General features: G+C 34.3%; 1 protein-coding gene across 1 annotated transcript; it reads left to right on the plus strand.

Annotated features, from left to right (window-relative positions):
• Nucleotides 1-227: 227 nt before the first annotated feature.
• LOC126750840 (acyl-CoA Delta-9 desaturase) lies at nt 228-20,510 on the plus strand. Its single transcript, XM_050460593.1, has 5 exons — nt 228-535; nt 1,049-1,438; nt 17,326-17,456; nt 18,969-19,360; nt 19,472-20,510. The coding sequence occupies exons 2-5, from the start codon at nt 1,051-1,053 to the stop codon at nt 19,866-19,868; spliced, it is 1,308 nt and encodes a 435-aa protein (XP_050316550.1). The 5' UTR covers nt 228-535; nt 1,049-1,050; the 3' UTR covers nt 19,869-20,510.
• Nucleotides 20,511-22,154: the final 1,644 nt, after the last annotated feature.

The raw sequence follows: 22,154 nt of genomic DNA on the forward strand, positions 1-22,154 counted from the left end.
GTACACACGACCGACTGATTGCCCTCTGCTGACACTTGTTACCGGGTTATGGCTTTTGTGCTGTTCGCCAGTTGTTGCTGCTGCTGCTGTTGTGCTTTTTTACAGTCAAACGCTATACGCTGCTGGCCATTGGCGTGTGCGTTGGTGTGAGTGCGCCCATATGTATGTTGCCTAGAAAGCAGAATCTCGACGGTGCGGCAGTAATCCAATAGATACGAAAATTTCGACTTGACCGAGTTCATTTGTCTTCGGAACGGCGGCGTGTAAAGATCGTTAGAAGTTTGGTGCGGCTGAATAAAACAGGAGTGTAAAAACTCTGAAAAGTTTTTATTCACAAATATTGAGCTTCTGGCGCAGCTTACGAGTTGTAGACATCACAAAAAAAAAAAAAAAACAAAGGTCGGAGATTTGCTGTGAAGTAGTAAACAACTTGAAAGAAGTTGTAGCGAACAATATTGAAAAGTTAACTGTAAATTGTGGAAAACAGTGTGCCGTTCCGAGTTTTTCGAAAACAAATTGAATTAAGTGCATATTGGTATGTGATTTTGTGTGTATCATTATATTTCAAAACTTTTGTCAAAAGTTAGACAAAGCGAAAAGAAATCAAAAAAAAAGTAAAAAAAAAAATTATTAAAATATTTAACAGCAACAGTGTGCTCAGTAAATACAAATTTGCATTCTCAACACAGTTGTGGGAACTTAATGATCTCTCCACTCAAAAATTGAAAAAAAAATTCCAGTAAAAAAAAATTTAAAAAAAAATTTAAAAAAAAAATTCAAAAATATTTGATAAATAAAAAAAATGCTGAATGAAAAAAAGTAAATAACAGTGTTAAAGCACTAACTGGGCAACAAAACAAAGAAAACGCTAAATATATTCACAAACAACCCAAGCAAACACAAAAAAAAACCTATAAAAATATTGTAAAACTTTCTTTTTCCCCTACCTTGTCTTAATAAATGTTTACTTAAATTCGTTTCTAAAGCGAATATATTAATTCATTTATTATTACAACTCTCTCACACACTCACACTGACTTTTAACTAGAAATGGGTCACCCATCGACTTCCACGAGTCCCGTTGACACCACCGCAACGCTGCCTAATGATGGAGCTGAGCTGAAAAAGCGCATGAATGGCACAGCAAACGGCATAAACGAAGCTAAAGCAGCAGCTTCTAGCGATGCTGCCGCGCTAGTCGGAGAGGCGCCACCAACAACCAATCCATTGAAGAAGATCGGTCTCTATGAGCCCGTTTACCATGTCAATCTGGAGGAGTATACCCGCACCTTCAAGGGTGACAAAGTGTTTGGCGTCGAATTCAAAGCGCCACTCAAATGGGATAAAGTCATACAAATATTTCTGGTGCACATTGTGTGTCTTTTGTGTTTGATCTTCTTTCCGGTGAAAAAGCTGAAGTTTTACTCCACAGTATGGGGTAAGTGTGCGAAAGTCGTTAAATTACTAGTGATATATGAAAATATAGAAAGTAGAGCTCTAAAGTGTGTGTGTATTATGAAGCAATTAAGTTTTGAAGTTAAAATGAGTTTTAATTATTTTTCGAAAATTTTTTTTGAAAATCAAGTGTTTTTCAACTCAATTTTTTTTTGTTTAAATGATAGAGAAAAATAAAAATATAGAGAGCTCTTTAGTATGTATGTGTGTATTAAGTAGCATATAAGTTTTGAAGTTGAAATGAATTTAATTCTGTTTCGAAAATTTTTTGGAATATCAAGTGTTTTTCATCTCAATTTTTTTTTTGTTTAAATGTTAGAGAAAAATAAAATTATAAGGAATATGAAGCAATTAAGTTTTGAAGTTAAAATGAATTTTAATTCTTTTTCGAAAACTTTTTTGAAAACAAGCATTTTTCACTTCAATTTTTTTTTTGGAAAAATTTTGAAAATATAAAAAGTGCAGCTTTAAGTGTGTGAGTATTATGAACAAGTATATTTTGGAAGTTAAACGAATTTAAATTTTTTTTGAATTTTTTTTTTTGAAAATCAAGTGTTTTTATATTCAATTATTTTGGTTAAAAACGGGAGAAATATGAAAATATAGAAAGTAGAGCGCTAAGTTATGTGTGTATTATGAAGCAAGTAAGTTTTGAAATTAAAATTGAATTTTCATTTTTTCGAAAACTGTTTTGAAAATCAAGCGTTTTTCATTTAAATTTTTTTTGTTGATTCTATAAATATGTACTTATGTACGTCAAAAAAAAAACTTTCTGAATTTATTTTTATTTACTTAGAAAACGGTTTTGAATAACAGAGATTTTCGAATTCTTTCTTCATTTTTATGTACATGTATGTATGTACATCAAAAAAAATTTTAAAGTTGCCTTAATTCCCCATCGGTCTAGAAAAAATTTGTTTTCAAAACATTGTACCGTTATTTTACGTTGCGCTGCTTTAGTGCCGCTTGAAGTTGGTGTCACAATATTGTATCTTTTTTTTTGAGTGTTTAAAAGTCGTTTTCAACTCCGCTTTGTGCACTTATTGTCAACCACTTATACAGTTAGAATAATTGTGCCATCTCATCTTAAATTACAACAGCGTTTTGTTGTTGATTTATCGTAGTGAAATCGTTACAAGGGCGCCATTCGACTCATTAGCGTTTAATTCGATTATTTTTTTTTGCATTTTTCAGTTATAAATATAGATGATTTGCAGATTTTGAAACGAATAACGCTGCATGACAGTCACAAGGCATAATTTGATTATTTTGTTAGAGTAGCGAAGTTTGTCGTAATAGAAATATAGCCAACAAAAGTATTTGGTTTTTCAGGTTGTAATGTTAAAAAATGTTTTGTGAGAAAAATGTAATCAAAATTAAATACCCGCAGTCTTATAACGTAGAAAATGTTGAAGTTTGGCATTTTTTGTGTTATAACTATTTGGAAGATATTTAAAAAAAATCTGAAATTTTCGAAATCTGAAATTTTTGATATTTTTTAAAATAATTTTTTATTGCTTTGCGCATGAATATTTCAAAAAACCTAAATTTTTGAAATCTGAAATTTTCGAAATTTTTTGTAATACTTTTTCATTAGTTAAACTATAAATTTGAATTCTTTAGACATTTAATTTAAAGCACTTGTTTTGCTTTTCTTTGGAAATCTTTACTTTTTAGACAAAAAATATAAAACGCTTTTTTACTTAGGTATATTTGAAAATTGTGTATAGTTAAATTAAATACCGAGATGGCGCTACTATTTTGTTTTTTTTTTTTGATACCACCATAACAGTAAATTTTGATATTACTTTTCAAATCCATTTAATTTTGCCTTGCAATATCAAAACTTTTTTCTCTAAGATTGAGTATTTTCAAATCTTATATTTGTTTTCATAAATACATAAAAGTATTTCGCATTAAGTTTTATAATCTTTCGGTAATAATGAAAAAAATGTTTATGGCTATTAAAAATTTGACGGCATCACGCATGCTCTGTAACTCCCTTCGTGCCAGCATTCATTTTTGCGCGTTTTCTTTGCTCATTTTCGCCACTTCTTTTTTCAAGTTTGTTCCGCGGCATTTAAAACGCATTAGTTTTTGGTTTTTCCTTCTGTTTAGTTTGGCGCTTATGTGTCATAATTATGTTGATTGTTGTTTTGGGCGCTTACATAACCGCCATTACGATCGTTGAAAGTACCAAAATAAGAGTTTCCGCAATTGTCGACTTTTTATGCTGCGCTGTGCCGCCTTTGTGTTCGCTCATATAATTGCCACTTGTCATTTGTCTATTTTGCATGGTTTGTTTTGCGTTTGCATTTAACGGTTTTTCGTTTTTCATGCTTTTTGTCAGACTGTTTATGATATTTGCCGCTCAAATGCATGCTGACAGCATAGCTTTACAATGGAGCATAAATATAGCGGTAATTGTAAATTAACATCAATTTGCTGCAGTGATGCTATCTGTGAGGCGAATGTTAGCGTAATGTTGGCTATATTTGACCATTCAAGTACTTTTATGTCTGGGAATATTTGCATTTGCGAAGATTTTTCGTTTGGTATTTGTAAAACAGAGCTCAAGTGGTTTGTAGATGCTTCGATGGCGAACTCTTTGTAAAAAGCAAAGTTAAACTAAATGAACTGAGTGCCTGATATTATTTCAAAGGGTCTTCGACCCTACTAAATCCCTTGCTGCATTATTTTTTCTGCAAATCCATGAACTATTCATTAAGGGCTTACAGTTAGGTGTTCTATTTGAGTGATTCTATGAATAATCATATTGGAAATTTTAAAAATATTTAGTAATAGTTCATAAGGCTAAGTTAGGTTCTATGGCTGATCCCAAACTTTTACAGATAAAAAGCCTTCATGCAGTTCAATCTGGTGTAACGACGAAAGGCCTGAAACTTATCAAAAATCTGCTTAGACGTTTACTTCTATACCAGCTAGGTGGTGAATCTAGGTTCTATGGGCCAACTGACATACTTAAAATAAAAAAAAAAACAATAGTCTGCCTTGCCCTATTAACATTTTTAGGTTTCTAGGATGACATTTTTACTTTTTAAGAGTTTATAAACGATAATTAATCAATAGATTTCTTTCTTCTTTTTAAACTTTCAATAAACTCAATTTCGAGATTCGAAGGCATCGTTTTGTGGAGTAAGTTCGAAAAACGCGGAACTTAATTTGTTCCAATACCCATAAAAAAGTCGAGCCCCACTCAAATTAAGTTTGACAAAAAAAATTTTTATTGAAGAAGAAATAAAACTGATCTGACGAGTATTCAAGTGTAGAAAATTTGCAGTTTCCAATAAAGTACGGAAAGTATGCAACAATTTATAAAATTTTGCACAAAACAGTGTTAAAAACCGTGGGTTATATAAATATTGTGGTATTTTCTATCATTAAAATCGTTTTCCAAGAACGATTTCTAAACTTTGGTTAGTAAACTTGGAAATTTTGATTGGTTCTATGCCCAAAATAAACTTTAACTGCGCAAACGTGTCCCAAATTTCTAAGATTTTGAAAAATTTGAGGTTATCCCAAAGAAATAATACGAATTTAAAACATTCACTGCGCTGTAAATAGATTTCAATTGGCTGAAATAAACCAATTTTTAAAAACATACCCAAATTTTTTTCTGCTACTTTTATTGATATAACACCAAAAGTCATTGCCTTATTTAGGCAGTCAAAACTTTAAGCGCAAAAATATTTGCAGACTCCAAGTGCATTCGTTTGGTGCACTCCAAGGTCTGAAGTTTTATTGGATCATTTTATCCAAACAACATCCATAGTAAATGGCTTACACTACGAGAGATGCTAACAGCTAAATTTCGGTGATATGAATATCATATGCTGGAGGTTTTTATAAAAATAAGCCATATGGCACAAAACCTTGCAACACAAAATCTAAAAACTCACACCAGAAAACGTTTTCATTTCACTATGTAATTTTTGGCGGATCATTGTTAAAGCTTGAGTTTATGAGAAGCCAATCGAATTGATTGTAGTAGACAAACTCAATTAATCGAGGCTCTTAAAGTTTCTGGCATAAGTTTAAAAATCTTCTAGTCTACCTTGTCCAGGGTATATTTCGTTTGCCACGATGTCTGTTACATCCAAATTGAGACGTTGGAAATAAATTACCAGGGTGACGAGCTGAGTCGGTTTAGCCATATCCGTAAGTCTGCCTGTCTAGTCTCTCAGTTTTCGAGATATCGTTTTGAAACTGTGCACACGTTTTTCACTCACCAAGAAGCTGCTCATTTGTTGGAATCGCTGATATCACACCACTATAGCATATAGTTGCCATACAAACTGACCGATCCAAGTCAAGTTCTTGTATGGAAAACTTTTTTATTTCAAAAGATATCTTCACGAAATTCGGTACAAATAATTGCTTAAAGCAACGGTACAATCTCCGAAAAAACTGTTCCAATCGAACCACTATATCATACGGTTGCCATACAAACTGACCGAACCAAGTCAAGTTATTGTATAGAAAACTTTTTTATTTCAGAAGATATCTCCACGAAATTCGGTACAAATAATTGCTTAAGGCAACGGTATAATCTCCGAATAAACTGTTCAAATTGAGCCACTATAGCATATAGTTGCCATACAAACTGTTCGATCCAAGTCAAGTTATTGTATAGAAAACTTTTTTATTTCAGAAGATATCTTCACGAAATTCGGTACAAATAATTGCTTAAGGCAACGGTACAATCTGCGAACAAACTGTTCAAATCGAGCCACTATAGCATATAGTTGCCATACAAACTGACCCATCAAAATAAAGTCTTGGTAAGGAAAACTTTTTTATTTCAGAAGATATCTTCACGAAATTCGGTACAAATAATTACTTAAGGCAACTGTACAATCTCCGAAAAAACTGTTCAAATCGAACCACTATATCATACAGTTGCCATACAAACTGACCGATCCAAGTCAAGTTCTTGTAAGGAAAACTTTTTTATTTCAGAAGATATCTTTACGAAATTCGGTACAAATAATTGCTTAAGGCAACGGTACAATCTGCGAACAAACTGTTCAAATCGAACCACTATATCATACAGTTGCCATACAAACTGACCGAACCAAGTCAAGTTATTGTACAGAAAACTTTTTTATTTCAGAAGATATCTCCACGAAATTCGGTACAAATAAGTGCTTAAGGCAACGGTACAATCTCCGAACAAACTGTTCAAATCGAACCACTATGTCATACAGTTGCCATACAAACTGACCGATCCAAGTCAAGTTCTTGTATGGAAAACTTTTTTATTTGACGGGATATCGTCATGAAATTTGGCTCGAATTATTTTTTAAAGCAACAATATAAACTCTGCGGAAATTGTTCAGATCGGACCACTATAGCATATAACTGCCATACAAAGATACCTATCAAAATCGAGCGAAAGTTATTTTTAACATTTTTATACTATAAGAAATGCGTCTATCAATGTAACTTAGGTACATAGTAATAGCTTGGGTGGAGTCGTGAACGGTTTTTACTTTGTTTAACCGATTCTAAATGGCTAATGGGTTTTATGAGCATTTTTTTCAGACAGTAATACGCTCGAAGGTTTGTCATTGCTGATCCATCACAGTTAACAGCAAAAAAATTAATTTGCATACATATATTATTCAAGCAGAATATTGCGAAGACAAATTAGTTTTTTATGAAAGAGTAATTCCGAAGAGCACATACATATGTACATATGTATGTATGTACATATGCACGTTTTTAGCACATGTCGATATATATACTTGCATTTACATACATATAATGCCTTACCACACAGACTTAAATTGCAATGAAACTAGCTTGAGTTTAAAAATGCCTTGTAAATAATTTAATGTATTTACACACACATACATACATATATGGTCTGCACATATACATACTTAACGCTCTTGACAACGAATTGGCTGGTAAAAATTAATTGTTTTCCTCGCAGCCGAATTATGTCACCTTACTCATGCTTTGCGCTACTTACAAGTATGCATGTGTGTTATTTTATTTTATTTTATTTTATTTTGAAATATCTTTTTCTTCTTCTTTGCTACGTCATCATAAAACGTAACGTCTTCAATAAAACGAGTTTACGAAACGCTGGCACTGTTGGTGTACTCGCATTGGTGTGTTGCCTTCGCTTCACCGCAAATTTGGTTTCACAAGAAATTGAGCAGCTGATTTCTTTGTGTATTTTGACATTAATTTTATATATAATAATAATAATAATAATAGTAATATGACAGCTACGCCCTTAACAGCTGCTTACCCGAAATTTGACGCATATTTGTGGTTTGAGTCGGTGCAGCTGTGCCATGAATTTCGGGCTTAAAGGCTTTTGATAGCCGATAGCTGATAGGGAAGGTCTAAACATAAAGTCTAAAATACAAATCTTGGGCTCGGAAATATTCACTCCTTGAAGTAGGTTGACACCTCTTTCCTCTAGTGCTCTTAGGGTCTGAGAGACCGCAGATTATAGTCAATATATACCATAAACATATCTAATAAAGCAAAGAGAAACTGAATCAACAGAAAAATCATGAATTTTCATGCTTTTACAAATAAGTATGTACAATTGTATATACATACATATCTATGCCTGTATGTATGGTATAAGAATGTGTAATCTAGAGAAAAATAATAAAGAAAAACCCCAAGAGCATACAATTAGTTTCTTTTCTTTCATTTTAAATAAATTAATTTTAAGACAAAATTTATCGATCGTTGTGAAAACCAACTCAGTTTAATATTTATTGCTGTAAGCTCTGTACATGCAGTTCATTTTCTGGCTGCGCCGAAAACCACAGACTAAACATGCACACACTTGCAGTGATGGTTTCACTCTTTTTTTATGTTTTGCTCTGCCTACTTTGCCCAGCCTAGTCTTTCAGTCTTTTCGTCTGGTTTCTTGACATTGAGCCAACGATAAAGTGTGCGAAAGATCAGTTAAGCATCAGTTATCGCGATGCTTCTCGTAGGACCCACGGGGTTAGGCTGAATGGCCGCTTGCACGTGCCACATGTACACACGCTTGTGTGTGTGTGTGTGTGGCGCTTGTCTGCGATGCCGCTGCAGTTCACATGGGAAATAAGGAGTTGGCCTGCCCTGCTTGAAAGCTTTAATTATTTATTTTTTTTTTGTATTTACAAGCTTACATGCTTGAAGTGCTTGCATTTCTGAGTGATTAAACTGTTGCGTCAAAAATTTATTGACTGTTTCTTGGTATTTTTAGCGCAGCAGCTGAACTATTTAAGGTTGAAATTAGCACAGCACGTATTGAGGGCCACTTCAATATTCACGGAAGGGGTTTTCACGCATAAATGCTAACCCATTGGTTGATTGCGTTTATTTATTAATATTTTTTCACCCTGAATAGCGTGTCTTATGTTTGGCACGAAGTTTGTAACAATCGGAAGGTAACGTCGCAGATCTTTCAGAGTATGCGAGTATATGAAATAATCAGCTTGGCGAGCTGAGTCAATTTAGACATATTTCTATAAACGATAAGCTGTCCTTCCATTTTTGAGATATCGTTTTAAAACTTTGCGCTCGTGCTTTTCTTCCCAAGAAGCTTCTGATTTGTCGAAGTCACCGCTATCGGACTACTATACCATATAACTAACATACCAATTGATCGGTTAGAATTGAGTTATTGTATGGAAAAATTTTTATTTGGCGAAATATTTCAACGACATTCAGCATAGATTATTGACCAAAGCAAAGCAGCAAATCTTTGAAAAAATTGTTTCAATCTGACTTCTAACACATGTAGCTGCGCTACAAACTTCATCTTTATTGGCATAGACACCGCTTATTAACCGATCAAAATCAAGATAACAGTTATTTTATACCCTTGAACACAAATTCACCTGCGAAAATGTATTAAAGCTTAGGTTAATAACAGTAAATTGTTGCACAGTAGCAAAGTGTTTCATTGATTTATAGTTTTCGAAAAATCTCTATCTGACTCAATAAAGTGGAGAGTTTAGCATATTTTTAACTGTTTTGAACATTTTAATAATCGCTTTAACTACCAGAATATTTTTCTGATTTTTCTTAGGAAGCTACGCCACTCGTTTAAGGCAAGCATCCCTATGTTTTTAACTTTTAAATAGACACTCAGGCAACTAGACACAGACAGTAGCAGCAATTGGATACTTATTAAGCTTCTAAAGTAATTTTCATTCAGCAGCTTATATCAACTACGAGTTTTTAAGCTATTTGCAAGTAGCTGCCAAAAAACCAAAACTCTGAAAAGCTTTTTATAGAGTTTGGAAGAAGTAGCGTCTTACCGCTTTGCGTAAATACACAGGAAGAGTTACGATTCGCTCGAGTTATGACCGTTTTTAGTAGAAACTTGTAAAATTAGCTGGAACTTGCAAACAAAGTGAGGTCGTCTTCTCGCTAATTAAACACTCTCCATCTACCATTGGACCTATTTCAGGATGACCGAGTTGAATGGAGACACTCATATACATTTAACGTTAATTAAGTACTAATTGGGCTATTACTTAATTACTCAATTACTTAATCTAAAGTTGAATTTGCAATAATTATAGCTCAATTGCATAATCACTCAATTTTGCAATTAAAAGTATGCTCTGAGATTGTATAAACCCTATGTGACACTCCGAAGAGCCCAGTCAATTATTACAAAACATATGTTTGCCTCTTATCGTAGTTAATTTGTTGGTATAAAGTGTTTTTGATATTATTTCTTCAGAAATTTATTAACAAAATTGGCAGATAGGTATTTAGTTATTAATTTCAATGAAAAACTACACAAATCTTAGAAAAATTAATATAAATGAAATTTTTCTTGAGTTTTAGAATCTCAGAAAAATTAATATAAATGAAGTTTCTTTTGGTTTTTAACACAGAAAACATTTTTAAAAAATCGAATAGTAATATTATGTAACATAAAACCATTCAAAATTATATTATATCCAATAAATTGACTAAAAATTTTCACAATATGACTTCCGTAATAGCCGAAATGCCCGATAACTACAAATTAATAAAGCGACTTTTAATGAGAATAAAGTAGAGAAGCAAGAATTGTAAATTGGTTGGCAATTTGTTTTGAATGGCCAATCAAAATTTATAGCTAGTCAATAGTCGAGCGATTTTAGAGTTTTAAATCAAAAAAATAAATAAACTTGAAGTGAAATACCCAAAAAAACTGCTGGCGAACCGCACTGGCCTACGATTCTGTAGGGAACTCCCCTTCTATGCGGAAATTGAATGCATTATTTTTTACGGTGATTAATTTCCTGCAAAAGGTGTTTTTTCGAGACATAACAATAATTATTTTGCTATTTAAATTTGCTATGTTGAGAGTTACATACATACATACATATGTACGTACATATTGTGTAAAAATTCTGAATGTCAAGCTCTTATTTCTTACCTTCACAAATGTAGATTCTTAGGAAAATCACATATATGGTTATATATTCACCATAAAACTAATATATATGTATGTATGTAGAAAATGTTATGCATGCATATACAAGCACACATATATGTATATGTATGTATATAGACATATCTTTCATTCAAAATCGATGCCTATATATTTTTACAATAATACGCGGTGTCTTCTCTCGGTTGTAAAATTTACTCGCATACTCTTTGAAATGTTTTCTTCACTTCTCATCTTCTTTGTTTGTGCTCTTCTTTGTCTCACTTGACAATAAAATGTAAAAAACGAAAAAAAAAACGCTCATAATTATGCATTTAAGCTTGCATAACACATGTGCCTATTGACCTTCGTGCCGTTAAGTGGGTGATCAATTTCTCCTCGTTTTCTCAATTCGAAACCGAGCGGCGAATTTTTTTCAAAAAGTTATCAATCAACAAAATATCGAACTTACTGAAGTCGGACACTCTCGAGTGGTTTTGGATTTTAGTAAATATGAGTAATAACCAGTTTAGGTTGCTAACCAAAAAGTAAAAAAACATAAATTGATAAATTTAAGGCAAAAGCAGAAACCGAGTGTGTTGAAGGTTAATTTCGATTGTTTCAAATGATCAACAAACTATTGCAAGCAGACTGAAGCTGAACAACAAATAAATTATTTGTAATATATATATGTGTATGTAAACATGTGGCTGTGTAAAAAAGTATTTGTAAATGTACATATACTTATATATATAGAAGTATGTAAGATATGCAGTAGGCTGACATATAGGTGCTCACACATACTAAAAAGTGCGGATCTTACCACTTTCAGTTCAATCAGACGGTTTTATAATTGCACTTAGAATATAGTACATACATACATACATATATATATATATATATACATACATATTTATACATGTGTGCATGTATAGCATATAGGTTATTTATTTTTAGGTTACAATTACAGTTTACTACATACACATATTATAAAGGGTGACCCATTTCGAGGTTCCCTACTTTTTTAAAGAAAAATCAAAATAACTTCAAATCTAAGTTAGTGTTTATTATCAATCGAAAGAAGTGTCTTTGATATTTTTCTTTCGAAGGCTATCACTTTCTAATGTTGGTCGTGGCGACGATGGTCCACCAACTGAGTCCAATTATCGACTTGTAACGTGACATGTGGGCTGTCGGAAGGTTGAGCGGCTTCAGTTCTAGTACAAGCTCTATTTTATGGGCTTTCAGTTTAAGATCTCGACGTAAAATGCGCCAAATCGTTCCATACGTCAGTCCGAAATGCTGCGAACGGCGTTGAATCGACTCTCCACAGTCGTCGGATACACACTCAGCTGCGGCTGTTATATTTTCTTCACTGCGTGCTGGACGTGGTCTATTTGGACGCATATTATGCAATAATGAATGCTGGGTCTCAAGATGGGTGATGGTGTTGTGAATAGTATGTTCAGTAGGCCGATTATGATGACCATAAGTTGAGCGAAACGTGAATTTTCATAATAAAGTTGAGCGATTTGTAAACGTTGTTCAGGTGTAAGTTTTTTCATGATGAAATGCCAAACAATACTGAACAAAAATAACATGACAGCTTGACGTGAATCACGCGTGATCTGTCAAAAAAAGGCTATTGCAAAAAGTACCTCCACATGGATCACCCGTTATAACTTTATCCATAAAGGTTTTTGTATAGTAAAGCCAAATTATATAACTTCCTGTCTTAACAGCATATTTGAAAATCATAAACGAATAGGCGCTTCTATGGATTTTTTGTTTAGTGGTTAATTATGTAAGAAGGTCGATATTCGTAATATTATCTCGAGTGAAAAATTTACAGCAAAAGTCTTTTATAATACCGTCGTTCATTGCGTCTCAATAGGAAAGAAGCTGGAAAAGATGTCCCGAATTATATATAATATATTTGAGTTGTTTAGAATTTCATAGAAAAGTAAATACATATGTTTGACAGAAGACGAGAGAACGAATTGCTCTCTTGTCAAGTTTATCAATCAAATTCATTTCGAAAGTTCTTTAAAGTCTCATGAGTCCTAGATCATACTCGTGGTGTACCTTCGTAGAAGCACAATGTTATGCTATACAGACTGCTCGGCAGTTAGAGTTAGGGCTGGTACAGTGGAACTACGTACCAAACTATTAGTGTTCAAGAGCAGGTTTCAAATCATTCAAAGCAGATATGCACATATTATTCGGGAGCAAATTTATAACGGATAACGAATTTCCGTTGAAATCAGATCAATAATAGTATTGGAGTGCTAATGATAAGCAGGGTAAACCAAGCATGAATTCCTGGGCATAGAGGCATCAATGAAAATTAGCTAGCTGATTTCCTGGCGGAAAAAGCTGCGGCAAACTATCTGATAGACGCCCACACGTTACGAGACGAGCTACGAAGTCAAATAGATAATGCCTGGGCTGCGACAGACGATGCAAAACAGTTCAAGAAACTGATCGTGCTTGCAGGAACTAGTTAAGGCAGCTGGTGGGGTTTTATGGTGATTACTGCAGACTACGGTGTTATCTGCACAGATTAGGATAATACGCAACGGTTTTGTGTTGCTTCTGTGACCAAAGGGCAGAGACACAGAACAAGGAGTATGTTTACCCCGCAATGCCAAGGAGAAGGAGTGAATCCATCCGATAAATAAGAGAACACATTACAACCGTTAGCTGCCTTTGATTTGTCTGGGTTACACGAAGTGTCGTTATAATAAGAGAGAACACAATAGACCACAGTTCGCAGGACATTCCTCAAATCGTAATTTATAAGTGCTTCTATTTCAAAAAAAAAACACTGTTGTTAATTTCAATTAACTTGCTTTCGGTATTTATATGTCCAAAATATGCTTAACACTTTGAAGTGTTGATTTCAAACTAATCTCAGTTTTTCCCTTTACAAGTCTTCATTTGAAGTCGCTACTCTACATTTCAAGTCGCTAAGATTTTAATCAACCTCGTTCACTAACTCGACAGAACATTTGGTTATCTTAACGATGCTTCTTTTGCCAATCGCTTGAATATTTTCACAATATTTATTTCACTCACACTAGTGCAAAATCAATTAAGTCTATTGATTTTTAATAATTCTAATTCGTGCACGGCCGTTGTTTTTTCGTCTAATTCGTTTTAGGTTCTCTAATTCTGACAAAATTTTTCAAGTTATAAAGCCATGTATTCGTTTCTCATACATACACACAATTACATATGATGACATGCATACAATGCCGAATTAGGCTTTGCACGCATGCGCTTTTGCTGTTATCGTCATCTTACTGATTTTGTCAAGAGTGGAGAATTCCATAAAACGTTCACAAAAGTGTGTATGGTAATTGGTAGGAATTTTTTTGTTTTTCTCCAAGATTTAACAAGTTAATGTCAAAATAAAATTTGCATAAAGAGTTAATTTGGGGACAAAATCGTAAAAATCATTAGAGCTATGATGGCAAGCCAAAATCTTTGATATACAAATTTTTCTGCAAGTCATTCTTCACACAGAGTATCATGTGACGTGCCAAAATTGCAAATGAATCTGAAATGTGTGTGATTTGTGTTAGTAGAGTACAAAAAATGATGCTGAGCAATTAAGAAACTAGTTGTTTACAGTTACTAGGCAAGTTATAAGTGGGGAAGTACAGAATTTATTATTTTTGGGTAGTGATAATATATTATTTTCTATTACTTATATTATGAAATGAAAAAAATTTCCACTACTAATGAATTCTTATGATACTCGATGATATTAACTAATATATAGAGAAAATAAAATATTTTTATTGAAAGCGGCCAGCATCGTTCAATAACCACATACATATGTATATTTTGTATGTAAAATAAATTTCTTGGAGCGAAAAACGTATGTAGGTTAATTTATTAGGAAATGAAAACCTGAACGATTTCGGCATTTGAGATAATATTTGCTACTCTAACAGGAAGAATTCCCTAAATACAGACTTAAGTATATAAGAACTTTGTAGCTTTAGGTTGGTAGATATCCCCCTCTCTAGTACCGAAGAAAAGGTTATTTTTCCACTTTTATTATGGGAGAATAAAAACAGATCATAACCGATTTTTTTTTTGCATATCTATTAAGAGGTATTAGTGAACTACAAAATAAAAATTATTTTATGTAAAAAAAAAAAAAACAAACATTATGTTTAGGAAATAATGACGATCCCGTTGATTGACATTTTTTGTAGTCGTCAACTTCCTCAACGAAAAAAGTAAATTTTTTTTTAATCAGTAAGGTTTTATGAAGTTCATAGTAGACGGGTTTTGAGAATTTCGAAAAATTGTGGGATGTAAGCCTGGATTTTGTAACGACATAAAAATATTTAAACAACTGTCAAAATGCTATTTTTCTCGGAAAAACGCTCTATCACGCACTTGAGAATAAAATTGTCTATAAAATACGCTTTAGTTCAAGTAAATCGGTTTTGAACATTAATTCAGAAAGCTCATCAAAAAACAAATTTGGAAGATAGTTCATAAAAATTCCAGAATATGAATCCAACATATTCATAGAAAAATATAAAAGTGTAGTAAAATGTTTTGGGAATATGGTAGTTTCAGCTTATCAGATCAGCAAAAAAATGTCGTTTTGAATAATAGTTGCAAAAGAACATATCGAAAATCGTTAGAGATTGAAAACTATTTTTGTAAAAAAATAAAAATTGTAAAAGGAAACTTCTCGGGCAAAAATATGTCACAAATATAACAGAATGTACAACAATTTACTCAAACAAAAACAAGTAAGAAATGCCTATGCTATTATGAGGAAAGTATTCTCTTCGAATGTTAAGGGGATATTCTGGTCTAGAAGCATGAATTTCAGGTAATTTTTAAAGTGTCGTAAAAAAAAGGCAATTAATATTTTTACTATCCATTTTTTTATTAGTTATTTGTTAATTTTAGAAGAGTACAGAAAAAAAAATTAAAAACTAAAAAAAGTAAAAAATTTCAAAAATTATGAGCTGACGAAGTGGGGGTCTCTAAAAATTTCCACGTGACCATACCCATGATTTCAACCCTCCTAGTTATCTAAAACCAAAAAAAAGATTAATAATTTAGAACAATGTCGCAATGGCCGGAATTATAGAAAGTGAGAAAAATTGTTTTTTCTCAAAATGGCGACTGCCTGAAAAAAATGTTTTTTTTGGATCACTTTTTCTGACTATTTCGAATTTTTTAAAAATAATAAAAATAAAAATTTGAGGATAGGGATAGTTCCACCCATAGACAAGCCTATAAAGAAGACTCTATAAAAATTTCAAGTAAATCGGTCAAGTAGAACCTGAGAAATCGTGGGTATCGTTCCGAAAAAGTCAGTTTTGAGAAAAACGCGTTTAAAGTTTCGCGTAAAGTCTTTGGTTCGATTAGTTCCGGCCGAACCAGTTTGGATGCCGTGTCAGAAAAATGCCTATATCTCCGAAAATAATTTGAATTTTGAAAAATCCTCTTGTACACATATTCTTGAATAGTTAAACTTTGAAAATATAAAAAAAAATCTGATAGATTGACCTATGTCTTTGATAGGTTCGTAAGTTCGTAATTGGAACTGTGGTCCACATATTCGGCAAGTGGCGGTTTGAACAGTTGTAGCCCGATTTTGACAATTTTTGGTCAGCAGGTGGCACACCTTAAGCTGTGCAAAGCTTTATGTCGATTTATTAATTTTGTGCTTGATTTTTATACCTAAAAGCGAAAGAAGCAAATAAAAAATCGAAAATACGTGTTTTTTGTTCGATTTCCCCCATTTTTGCGCTGTAATGTAAGCACGTCGTAATATTACACACCCAATTTGGTTGAAATCTGTCGAGTAGGTCCCAAGATATTGTTTTTTTACCCCAATGTGGGCGGCATTGTCCAAATTTGACATCAGCACCTAAAAAGCCTTCTTTTAACATCTTGAATATAAAATGGTATGTCTAGTGACTTATTTCACTTTTAGTAGTTTTTAACAAAACCGTTATATGAGGAGAGAACGGAGGTTTCATCCAATTTACGAATTTGATTACTATAGCTTGAATGATTTAGGAGATATGTACGTTCAAATTATTAGAGGACAGCGCCAAGTCCACTTATTGAAAAGTTTTTTTTAACCATAGATGCCTATTCTTAATACAATTCGAGGTACCAAAAAAAACGTTGTAACTTATTGTGGAGCTTAGTTATGGAGTTACAAGGGTCTACACGTTTCAAAAAATTGAATTTTTTTATTGTCTTATTAAATTCTACAACACCTCTAGATTATTGTCTTAAATTTTCAAGTTGATCCGAGTAATAGCTTTGGAGATACAGCCTTGAGAATTTAATATAATATGTATTATTTATATAATTAAGTGAAGCTAAGCTTATGTAATTAAATTACTGCACAGGACTTGATTATTTATTAATAATAATTTCTCTCTTCCCGATCACAGCTTTTTTTATGGGCGGCGTTGCCGGTTTTGGCGTAACTGCTGGTGCTCATCGCTTTTGGACACATCGCTCTTTTAAGGCCAATGTACCGTTACGCAGCATATTGATGCTTTGCTTCTCGGTGGCTGGACAGGTAATGAAATACCAGAAAAAAATCATATAATTAACCTGCAGCTACTATCAGATAACACTTACAGAGTGTTTATACGATTGTCATGTTTATTGTTTGTATGCATATCAATTACCGTTAGCACTGTAATTACGGTTTAGTGTGTTTTATGAGCAAACTACGTGCGTTACGTATAACAAATTTAAATTGCTAATAAAATGTGTTGAAGCAAGCCATTAACAGGGTTAATTAAGCTTTCAATTAGCCAGTATTGCTTGGGCATGTCGATTTTAGTTATTTTATTTTATTTATATTTTATTTTTTAAAATCATTACCTAACAATAAATACTAAATACTTTTGGTACAGTAAACTCCGCTTAATTGGCGCTCAAGTTATTTTATATGCTCGTTTATTACAACCAATTAATTTCGGCATATAATTAAGTCTTATTAAGATAATTATCTTCGTTTGTGAAACGAAAGAAATTTATATTGAATCTGACAAAAAATATTGCTTAATATATCCAGATTCGAGTATATACATTATTAATCGCTTAATTTTGTTCAATGGGAGAAAAAAGTTTAGAAAATTAGGTAAACCAAGAAAAATCGTTTAGTTCGATTTCTTCGAACACAAAAGATTCCATAGAGCATGCTATAGGTGTGTGATCGGAACAATTTCTTCGGAGAAGGTAGTGTTTCCTTGAAAATTAATTCATGTCAAATTCGGTGAAGATATCTCGTCAAATACAATAGTTTTCCATACAAGGGCTGGATTTGGATCGTTCAGTTAGTATGACGGTTCCGCAAATGAACACCTTCTTTGGGAGGAAATGACGTGTGCAAAAAAATTCCACATCAATATTTCAAAAACTCAGGGACTAGTTCGCGTATATACAGAGTAACGGGCATGACTTAATCGACTGCTCGTGGTGCTTATAACTTATGTACTTATGTACATATTTTGTAGAGTCTCTAACATTTCCTTTTTGGTATTACAAACAGCGTGACAAGCTTGATGCATCCTGTTCAGGGTATAAAAATTATAAAATTCTGTGGACCAATTAAGTGGGGCATATTGTAGATGCGCTGCATCAATCTTTTTAATAAATTTATAGCCGTAAGAAATATAAATATTTTTTCACTTAAATTACAACGTGACACCTTGTAGAATATTTAAGTTCAAACATATAAGTTTTAAGTGCTCAGACAAACTTCAGTTAAGAGATTAATTAAATAGCACTTTACCAAGAGAACTAATTTGTGGCGGTTGCTTCAAAAATGTCATAAAATATCAAGTTTTTTTTCTAAAATTACTAAATTTATTTGATAGTTTCAAACAGCCGCTTAATTTAGTCAATTTGTTAATTGTTTCCATTAAAAATATACGCGAAATGTGCTAATTGACTCAATTAAGCGGATATCCGAAACTCATATTATTATATTATTATTCTCGTATGAAAATGCTCATAAAGGAAACCCAACCTATAAGTATTTGTTTTAAACTCTGCTTCTTCTATTTCCCCCACACTTTAGAATACGCTCTACGATTGGGTGCGCGATCATCGTGTGCACCACAAATACTCGGAAACCGATGCTGATCCACACAATTCCAATCGTGGTTTCTTTTTCGCCCATGTCGGCTGGTTAATGATGCTAAAACACCCCGAAGTTTTACGTCGCGGACGTCAGCTGGATTTGAGTGATGTAATGAACGATCCTGTCGTGCAGTTCCATCAGAAATACTTTATACCCTTGAAAATTATGCTCTGTTTTGTATTGCCCACCATGGTGCCCGTCTACTTTTGGGGTGAGGAATTCTATTTGGCCTTCATTACGCAATGTCTCTTCCGTTATGTTAGCAGTTTGAACTTCACATGGTCGGTGAATAGCGCCGCCCACATGTTTGGCACACGGCCTTATGATAAGTAAGTGGTGCAGAATATTACTCAATATTAAAAAACTCAGTTATCTATTTTTATTAAACACTTTCTTTACTAAACAAAATCAAATATATGCTTGTCTCGTCCTGTTAACAGTCGCATCAGACCCACTGAGAACATTTACGTCTCACTCATTGCCATGGGTGAAGGCTGGCACAACTATCACCACGTTTTCCCCTGGGACTACAAAGCAGCTGAGCTCGGCAACTATTTCGGCAACTTCACCACAATGGTTTTGGATGCCTTCCATCGCATTGGCTGGGCTTGGGATATGAAGGAACCCTCGAAAGATTTGGTGCGTCGCGTTATTGATAAATATGGCGATGGCACACATCCCACGACGGATAAGTCAGATGATACACCATCGGTTGGTCATTTTCATTATGCGGAGGTACCCGATCCTGAATTTGACGCATCCGATGCGGAGTCGAGCAGCACGGAGAGCACAAAGCTGGATGAGAATGAGAATTTGAAGAAGAAGGTGCAAACGTAGAATACCGTTCATGGTTGGTTGATTAAAATGCTAACTATGTGTAAGTGTAAGTGAGCGTGAGACGTCGGAGCTCCTAAAAATATGGACGTGTGGCTGTTTATTTAATTGTTTTTTTCGTAATGTGTAACTAAGTGCATTTGTATAAATATGTACTTCTAATATATAATGGGTGTTCCGTCTATACATTCATGTACACATATATGTCTGTAAGTAAAAAATATAAATTAAATATATTTACCTAAAAAAAAAATAACTGGAAACAAAAGTCGTATTTGTTAACGGGTATGTCATTTGTTTTTGTCGGGTTAAATGTTATGCACAGTTTAATGGACATCCCAGCACTTTGGCATAAATAAATAGGTTTTTAAGTAAAAATGTGACGAATGCGTCTCAAGTAGAAAACATTCTAGTACTAGCGTGTAAGAATTGTAATTTTGTAAAACACTTTTTGTACTATGAAAACACACAAGCGGGATAATTGTGCTACAAATGATTTACAATTAGTCAGTTAAGTCAATGCAAATTAATATTGCTAAATTTATTTCTATTAATAAGTAAGTCTGTTCATTTGTGAACGAAATTTTGATGTATAATAAAAAACAAAATCATATATCAAACCAAATTACTAAACGCTAAAAAATATTCAAACGTCTTTTAATTAAAACTAGTGGAGTTACGACGATTGAGGTGGGATCTTTCATAGAAAACAAGAAAAACCGCTAACTTCGGTTGAAGAATACCTTTCACAATTATAAGTTACAATTCCTATAGCATAAAGGGGTATAAAATGACTGAATCTTGATTTTGTTCGAGTGTAGTTTGTATGACAGCTATATGCGATAGTGGTCTGATCTTGGCAATATCTTCGCAGATTATATATTGAGACAATAATCTGGGCGAAATTTCGTAAAGATACCTTGTGAAATAAAAAAGTTTTTAATACAGGGACTTGAGTTTGAGTGAGGGCAAGACGAAATTTCTCCTGTCATCAAACAAACAGTCGTCGCACTAGCGACTAGGCTCCCACGTCACTGTTGACAACGTCCGGTGTGTTTTACGTGGGTACCTGCTGACGACAGCCTTACTCCACGGCGCTCAAAAGCACAGCGGATCAAATCAATGCGTTGATCAGCGCCCTGAGAATGCTAAGCATTTTCAGTACCAATTGGCAGTGTGGAATGGACACACTAACCACCTTGGTAGGGTTCGAGGCCCATCTAAAACCTCTGCCGTGCTTTGGGTCCGGCACCCGGTTGCAATGCAACTCCACATTCAACTGACAAAGTCAGTTCTTCCCGCGATTTGGGTTTTAACCACAACCACCACGATACTCCCCGAGGGGCCAGTCCGCACGAGCAGGTTGGAGCGAACTCCAAGGGCTCCTGCTCCCCGTGGTACCAGAATTAAGTCTCCGGTCAGACCTCGTAGCCGAAACTACTACCAGTTGAGCTTCCATACGGCTCTGGACTGGTGGCCCCATACACACACCAATCATACAGAAACTAAAACCCTAATTTCCAGCTAACCGCCTTCGCCGCTTAAATAATTCACGCGCATACGACCCTAGCTGTTCGGTATTCCGACTAGTGGAGATCACACCACTAACAGCTAATCGTCCATCAGTCCAGCTAATCCCCATACCACCCAGATCCCTAATGTCCGAGTACATCGGGCACTCCGCAATTAAATGCGACCAGTTTTCTAAAACTGCCCCACAAAAACACCCCGACGTATCCGAAAGGTGCCTCTGATGCAAAAATGCATTCAGAGGCCCATGCCCCGTAAGAAGGAAACCCAGACTCAGACAGAATCTGAAGTCTGGGTTATCCACAACGAACCCCACGTCCCGAATGTACTCGTACGTCACTCGGCCGTTAGGACTATTGTCCCAACGTTCTTGCCACCTACACCTAACCCTATCATCTAGGAGCCTCTTGCTCCCTAGATATCCCTCCCTCTCCACACACTCAAGCCCCTTCTTAACCTGAATGCAACAGCACGCTGTATGACAATCAGGTCAAGAGGGGGTGCACCTAACAAAACCTGCATCGCATCCGTTGAGACGGTGCGACATACAGGCAAACATGCAAGCATCATGCAACGCTGGATTGAGAGGAGTTTTTGAGAACCCCAGACAGTCGTGGCTGTCTCCCACCATACAGGGGCTCCATAAGTGGCACAGGCCACAAACAAGCCACGATATATGGTGCGGACAGCACGACGTCCGAGACCCCAATCGCTCCTCAAAATCCGTCGTATTTTGCCTACAGTTGCCTGCAGTCGCTC

The sequence above is a fragment of the Bactrocera neohumeralis genome, chromosome 2, assembly GCF_024586455.1.
Source record: "Bactrocera neohumeralis isolate Rockhampton chromosome 2, APGP_CSIRO_Bneo_wtdbg2-racon-allhic-juicebox.fasta_v2, whole genome shotgun sequence".
NCBI lineage: Eukaryota > Metazoa > Arthropoda > Insecta > Diptera > Tephritidae > Bactrocera > Bactrocera neohumeralis.